The sequence below is a fragment of the Vicia villosa genome, linkage group LG2 (assembly GCF_029867415.1).
Source record: "Vicia villosa cultivar HV-30 ecotype Madison, WI linkage group LG2, Vvil1.0, whole genome shotgun sequence".
NCBI classification, from domain to species: Eukaryota; Viridiplantae; Streptophyta; class Magnoliopsida; order Fabales; family Fabaceae; genus Vicia; species Vicia villosa.
In genome coordinates, this window is record NC_081181.1 from 115,875,912 (window position 1) to 115,884,161 (window position 8,250).

The following is an 8,250-nucleotide window of genomic DNA, read 5'->3' on the forward strand; positions in this document are numbered from 1 at the left end:
TGTCGTCTAGAATTGGAAATACTTAGCCACCATTCATCTCTACAACAAAACCGATTCACGATCCTTGGAAACAAGACCACCAACGTGCAGTTATTGAAAACACGATCAAGAAACTAACCAGAAGTTCTAGATACCAATTTGTTAGTGCGTGAGACACTTCTAGTGAGGAGAGAAAGAGAAGAGAATGAAGAATAAGGATTGATGTATTAGTATTGTTATATCAAACGGAATTACAATCTTAAGTTACACAACTTAAATTATACTCTAACATTTTCAAATACACACCATAACCGGACACAATATATCAAGAAACATTAATAATACATCAATTAACAATAAAGATCGAAATCAATATTATTAATTAAAAAGTCTCAAATAAAAGTTTTGTTTAGTTATTAATGTCAACAAAAAGAAACTTTTAATGCAAGTAATTTAATTAACTAATCATAAAAGTACTCTATTAAATAGAAGAATGTCATCGTCATCCCTACCCTTTATGCTTATCTGGTTTTTTCTTATAAATTTTTTATTCATTCACTGTCATGAATTTCCTACCAATTCTAATATACTAATCAGTAGTAACATCACATTTTTGTTTCTATTGTTCCCAAATCAAGAAAACGGTGGAAAAACGTTGATAATGAATGGTACATATAGTAATATATTTAAGATAAATTTCGTTCTCTTTGGCTGGCTTAACCTCTGAATAATAAAGTCGATATTGTCATTTCTTTCTTTCTTGTTTCACATGATCGTTGAGTTATGGCAGATGGTGACCATCCTTCGTATCAAAACGTTATTGTCATAATTATTGCCGTTGGTTCAGCTGCATTAGTTGTTGTCTCAATGTATCGTGTCATGAGCATTTGGTTTTCTCGCCACCAACAAAGCACCACCGCAGATCAAACTCAAAGCACCACCGCAGATCAAACTCAAAGCCCCCCACAACTACCACAGTTTGCAGCTACTTTGAGCCTCGGCGAAAGTGCATCCTCATCAATAGTACACCTAATTCCAACACACAAGTATCATAAAAGAAATAAAGTTGATGTGGTTTCGGATGATGATGAAGGCGGCACCACCGCGTGTGCCGTGTGTTTGGGAGATTTTGAGGAGGGTGAGGAGTTGAAGACTATGCCGGAGTGCTTGCACTCTTTTCATGTACCGTGTATCGACATGTGGCTTCATTCGCATTCGAGTTGTCCCGTTTGCCGCGCCATTGCCGCCCCTTCGCCTGCAGTGAATGAAGATCTTCACAGAATAGATATGAGTCATACCGTTCCACTCCCTATCATGCAGAGTGGATTGGTGAGATTTTGAGGAATCACACATGAAAAGTACATACAAAACTATTTAGCAATATCAAAACATAACATGCATGGTTATTGCAATATATATACTCCTAGAGTGCTAATTTTTTCATGTACATACTACTAGTATTTAGCAATCATAGTATCCTTTTTAAGTTATTTTTAACGAATAATTTTATGCAATTTTTCAAATTGTTATATTAACCTCATCCATTTAATTTCATATGTATTTTACCAGTCACATAAAAAAAGAAAGATAAGATATTTTCCGTTACAAAGTTGCAAAAAAACAAGTCCAACAATTGGAGTTGTAAAAAACACAGCTTGTGTGAGCTCAATCTTCTAGTTTGGTAGATAAATATCAGAAACTATTGAAATTTTGAACACCAATAATTGTGAAGGAAATTGAGCGAAAATTTTGATTCAATTGAAGAGAAAAATTCATTAATTCAAGTTAACTAAAATTTTGCACATGGAATATATTATTTACTAGTATTTCTACCCGTATGATGCACGGGACAAATTACATATTATAAAAAAAAAATTACATATTTCACTAATTTAATAAGAAAATATCTAAAAAAATCTGAAAATATGAATATAATATGAAACATAAATAGCTCTTCTTTGACTTTTTCTCCAATTGAACAAAAATATAGAGTAAATTCATCATCTTTGAGATTTGAAAGGAAAAAGAATAAATATGAAAGAGAATGTAAATCTTTTTATAACATTGATAATGACATATAACCTAATTTATTATACATATGTTGAAAGTCAATTAAAAAAGCAATTTGAACAAACTTACACAATATACATGTATTGAAAGTGAATTAAGATAGCAATTTGAACAAACTTACACAATATGTAATGTGCAGCAAAACCTTTCGAATTTGTAATTGGCACTATCCACCTAGTTAAAAAAAGTAAACATCACATAAAATAATATAATTCATATATTTATTTATATATTGAGATATAGAAGTATTGAAGTAAAAATTTTCTAACCATCCCAATATCATTTTCTAGCCCTAAACCCTAAACCTGCAAAGGAAAATTAACTATATAAAAATAATTCGTTAAATAAAAAATAAATCAAATTTGATAATAATTTAGCATAGAATAGGTAACGTACATTATTCATATTTTGAAAGACCTCCTTATAAACAATGTTTGAAGTCTTATTAGTGGCATTACCATCGTCGTAGGTGATAAGAAGTTTTAAACCAGCTCGTGATGTAACTCTAGAAACTGCAACATATAATTGACCATGGGTAAAAACAGATTGAGGAAGGCAGATCCCAACATGTTTAAGAGATTGACCTTGACACTTATTTATTGCCATTGCAAAAGAAACAGATATAGGAAACTGTATGCACTAAAATTTGGATGGAATTCTCATGTTAGAAGGAGTTAATTAATGACAACTTCGGAATAAATTTTTTTTGGCCAATTGTTAAGAAGTGTGGTTAGGCCTAACTCAACCCTACAAAACCGGCTTGTAAGGTGAAGATTGCCCCCACTTATAAGGACATGTTTAGGCCATATATTGTCCGATGTGGGACTCTTAACACACCCCCTCACGCCCAGGACTAGACAACTGGAGTGTGGAAATAAATGGCGGGTCGCCCGATAGCGGAAACCATAGAAGGTGGCCCACCGGATCTTAAACGAGGCTCTTGATACCATGTTAAGAAGTGTGGTTAGGCCTAACTCAACCCTACAAAACCGGCTTGTAAGGTGGAGGATTGCCCCCACTTATAAGGACATGTTTAGGCCATATATTGTCCGATGTGGGACTCTTAACACCAATATTATTTTCTGAAATGACATTTGCTTCAAGCACAAAATTTCTCAGTTGAGTAATAATGAGACGCATGCCATTACATAATCCTGATGATTGATCAATATTTCTGAGCAGCATAACAGACACACCAACCTTTAATTTCAATTCATGATTTGGTAGGCCTGAAGCTTTGATAGTATTCAATACAAGACAACTACATTAAAACAAAAATTGGGCTAAAACTAAACTAAAACAAAGTTCAATCATCCAAAGTACACAATATAAAATCCCAAAAACATTACAAAAAAAAAGCATTCTAAATTAAAAACATCTACTCGGCATGTTCCTTCTTTATCGGACAACACTTCATCATCACATTCTTCAATTGTTTTGGACAACACTTCATCATCACTGAACATTCTCTTTCCTTTGCTCAAGGTGGATGAAGTAGTCTCTTCAATATTATTCTGAATATTTTTAAATTAGAAAAAAAGTTAATTTATAATTTGTTAAATTTCTAACATATAATAAATTAGAAAAACATATGAATATAGGTTTTAAGTAGATACATTTTTATAATTGATTAAACTCTTTAGCAACAAATTCCTGTAAGTTATTTATATACTAATTAGCTCCAAGTTGTTATGTAAATCATTATTATTTATAGGGAAAGGGAGCGAATAATGTAAGACTTGTCTCAAAAATATCTTTGATATGTTGTCTTCAACTTCAGTAGGGTTATTATTAACTTGATTAATTTCATCATCATCCTATTATTATATGCATAAAACAAATTTATAATATTTGTCAACATCATAAAATTATATTTGTTAAATTAAGGTGTTTTAGGCTATCTTACATTCATGCCATGTTTTTTTTGAATTGATCAATCAGATTTTGGTCTATAGTGACTTTCATCATATTTTAGCTTTGCCACTTATTTTCAATATTACCATTTGAAACCAAAATCTTGGAAAGCATAGTCTTGTTCAACAATGAATTAAAAACAACAGGTCATGCAGTGACATCATTATCCTATACGTTTTGCAAGCATTAGATATCTTTAATCAAAGGAAAAAAAAGAAATTTAAATAGTACATATAGACAAAAATGAATGTTTTACATCTCAAATAAGTTTACACAAGTATTATTTTAACTCTTTTAGCCAATCGGTCAAAGAGTATAAAAGTCAAAGATCCACTAACATCACCAACTTGAACATGTATCTCATCCATTGAAGCATTATTGCTTTGAGAAGATACGTAACTAATCACCTGATTTAGTGACTTATTTCCATTCTCCAACTTAACAAAAATAAATTTAACTAAAATATAATTCCAACTATTTATTGACACAAAAAGTAAATCAAAGATACATACTAAAAAGAAACTGTAGGCCTATTATCGAACTTACTTCTTTGTATTCAAGAGATTCCTTTAGACTGCTGTTAATAAAAAATTTGTACCATTAAAGGCATTTGAAATGCCATGAATTGCTGGAAAAAAAATATGAATTAATAGAAATTAATCTGTAAGTATGATTTGTAGGTAGTATAGCTATAAAAATACAATCTAATTAAAATATGACTCACTTATATTGGAAATTTTTAGGCTTACACAACTGTAAAATGACTATTACAAACTTATCATAACCATTATATCTGTTAAATATTTGTTCATTTGTTCGGCATGTTCAGCCCACAAAGTACAATCAACATTTTTTCCTCTGCAATGATGAAGTTAGTAAAAAACAATTTTAGTCAAATAATATATAGTGGTTGTTGTATACTATAAACATAATAATTAGATGATAATTCAAAATCTTATTCCAAATCTTCCAAAACAATATCCAACAGTTTTGGCTCTAATTTCACTTCTCATTGTTTCTTTCATGTCAAAATTTTTAATCACGTGACCAATCACATCTGACAAAATATGAGCAAATAAAATTGAGTTAAACTTTAAAAGAATAACAACAAAATTTAAATTTGAAACAACAAATTTAAAATAAGTTTTAGGGATGGATGGAACATCTCCAACCTTAGTATAATTTGTAGTTTTGATGAAGTTAATCTTGTACTTATGATCTATCATAACAAACTTAGGCTCATGCAATCCAACCAATATATTAGAAATAATATAGCAAGATCCTTCTTCAATATTTGAATCAAATTCACCAATTAGTACCAATTTCACCGAAGGTTGGATACTTGAACACTGAAAAACAACATAGGAAGTGGTAAAAATGTAATAATTTGGTAATATAACAAAAAATTAAATAACAGTTGATAGATAATAAACAACTATTATAATACTCACTTTGTCATCAAGCAAAATCTTGATAAAACCTTTCTCTGTAGAATTTGGAGAATATAAAAAAAGTATGGAGGTTGGATATATTTGTACTAAAATCATGATAGGGTTATGTCAATAAGTACAATAGGTGCACTTAATTAATAGAATTTTTTTTAATTTGCATTAGAAGTTGAAAAACGATGTCTTTAAAATAGAGAAGAAGTTTAAAACGCAAAAAAAATTGAGAAAAAGTGAAGTGTTTGATTCAAACAAGGGAGGAGAAGATAAAGTAGGCAGATTTTAGGGATTTTCATTTATTGAGCCTTTTGAATAAAGAGGTGGTGGGTAATTAAACCCTATTAATAATTAATAATAATAGTAATAATAATATTGATTTGACACTGAATTTATATAATTTGTTTGGTATAAAAATTTAATAATAATAATAATAATAATAATATATAAAGGCTTAAATAGTTTTTTGGTCCCTGTAAGTTGGAGTGTTTTTGTTTTTCGTCACTGTATTTATATTTTTAGGGATAAAGTCCTCAAATGTTAAATTTCATTTGATTTTAGTCCCTAAAGTGAAAATTCGCAGGAAAATCTGCAGGTTTCCTGCGAGTTTTCCTTCGAATTTTCCTGCGGATTTCAATTTTAATGACAAAAACTAAAAGGATTTTAACATTCAGGGACCATTTTCAAGAAAAATAAGATACAGAGATGAAAATCAAAAACACACTAACTTATATGAATCAAAAGACTATTTAAGCTATATATAAATGTCTCCATTAACATCATTCAATAGGAATTTACAAAAGGGAATACATAGCAACTTATTCTGTTGCAAATTCCAAACGAATGTTGCACGTGGAGATAAAAGAAATCACAATTTATTATAATAATTTCAAATTAAATCCTATTTATTGAGAAGAAAATGAAATAAATGGTTGAGATAAAAAAGAGAATATATAATGACTCTTTAAGAGAAAGAAATAATGTGGTTGACATAATAATAATAATAATAATAATAATAATAATAATATTGATTTGATACTGAATTCCATTTATATAATCTATATGGTATAAAAATTTAACAATGATAATATATAGATGTCTCCACTAACATAACGTTTATAAATAAAATATTTTCTTTACTCAATAATATATTTATTTTGAAGCTTTATTATATCGCAATGATTTTGTAATAAATACAATGTTCAATTATATTATTAGATGTAAATTATTTGACTTAAAATAATCTAAAAATAAAATAACTTTAAAATATATTGAATATTGTAATACGGTGGGAGAACTGACTTTTTTAAAATGTGCGGATAGCAAGAGTCGCCACCGACTTTTATTTTATCCAATTTGGAAAGGCAAAAAGAACAGAAAACACCTTTTTGAAAGAGATTGAGTTCGGGGGTAGGTTATACAAAGGGAATGTGTAAGCACCCTTTGTATCCATGGTTATCCATGGGCTCTTAATTGCTTAGCACACTTTTGAATTGTTTGATTTGTTTGAAAGTGTAGCGTGTGTTAGAAAAACAATTTGTAGAAGAACTTGACTTTGTAATGATTCATCATTCGAATATATACAAAGTACTTGTCCTGAAAATTGTTTTTGAAAAGTTAGGTGCGAAAAGCATTTGAAAGTTCGATTTGTTGTGAGCAAGCAATTAGAAACTACCTACCCTAAGTTTGTAAGGTCTATCTTGTTCTTTTCTTTTCGTTAAGGGAAAGAGACTATCCACACCATTAGTTAGTGGGAAGTCCTTTCATTGGATGTATTCGGGACATTGAAGGGTCATCGAATAGTTATAGGGCTATCTATACCATAACGAAGGTAGGAAGAGAGATCCTTAGCATTTGAAGGGACTATCATCATTAAATCGAGGGACGAGATCATTTATATCGTAGTCAACATCGAAGGGACCATGATATTTAAATAGGATGAACTATGATCTTTATGATAATTTAAATTGGAGGTAAAATTTGCTAAGGTATCCCTATGCTCGAGGGACTTGACTATTATTTGTTGAAACGCAACATAAGAGAGGATTACCCTAAAGGTGAGTGTGTGAGAAGTGTGTTATTTTCATATATTTTATCTTGAATTATTTGTTAGCTATGTTCAATTTTAATCTTGCCATACAATCCTAGTTAGCATACATCTAAGCAGTTATCAACAGTTTATAATGTACGGAAAGTAAATGCGGAAAAGTAAATCTACGCTATTACAAGGCTTCGAGGAGGGGGATTACAATACCAAAACGGGGGATGCAAAAAATAAATATGCGGGAAAAATAAAAGTCCTAATTACTATTACATCACAAAGAAAATTGGCAACCTATACACCTTCTAAAATTTAAATGAATAAATAAATAAATAAATGAATAAAAGTTAAACACACATGCGACAATCATAGAGTATGAGATGAGAAGAGAGGATCGCGAATTGAAATTTAAGGTTTGAAGATAGGTGAAAATAAACCTAAGTCTAAACTGTTATTACTAAAATAATTGTAAACCTAAATTACTTAATTAATTATAGATTAAAACCTAATTAATTAAATCGGTTAAAAAAACCTAATGGGTTAAAAAAACCTAATTAACTAGATTAATTATTTTGGTTAAAAAACCTAATTAATTAAATCAGTTTAAATGTTAAAAAATCTAAAGGTTAAAACTTAGACGAATGTTAATGGACGACACCTACTTATCACATACTTTTAGGGTTTTATGATTTTTGGGTTAAAACTAAACCTAATTAAATTAACTAAACTAAGTATAAAAAACTATTCTAAAAAAACCTAATCCTAATTTAGGTTTATTAGTTAGTGATTAATTAGTGGTTAATG

The 8,250-nt window shown here is 29.6% G+C and overlaps 1 protein-coding gene across 1 annotated transcript; it reads left to right on the forward strand.

Moving 5' to 3' along the window:
• Positions 1-634: 634 nt before the first annotated feature.
• LOC131646659 (RING-H2 finger protein ATL51-like) lies at positions 635-1,556 on the forward strand. The gene has a single exon (XM_058916641.1). The coding sequence runs from the start codon at positions 763-765 to the stop codon at positions 1,318-1,320; it is 558 nt and encodes a 185-aa protein (XP_058772624.1). The 5' UTR covers positions 635-762; the 3' UTR covers positions 1,321-1,556.
• The last annotated feature ends 6,694 nt before the right edge of the window (positions 1,557-8,250 follow it).

Excerpts from the sequence above, each read along its gene's own strand:
- LOC131646659 (XM_058916641.1), top strand. The coding sequence starts at position 763 with ATGGCAGATGGTGACCATCCTTCGTATCAAAACGTTATTGTCATAATT.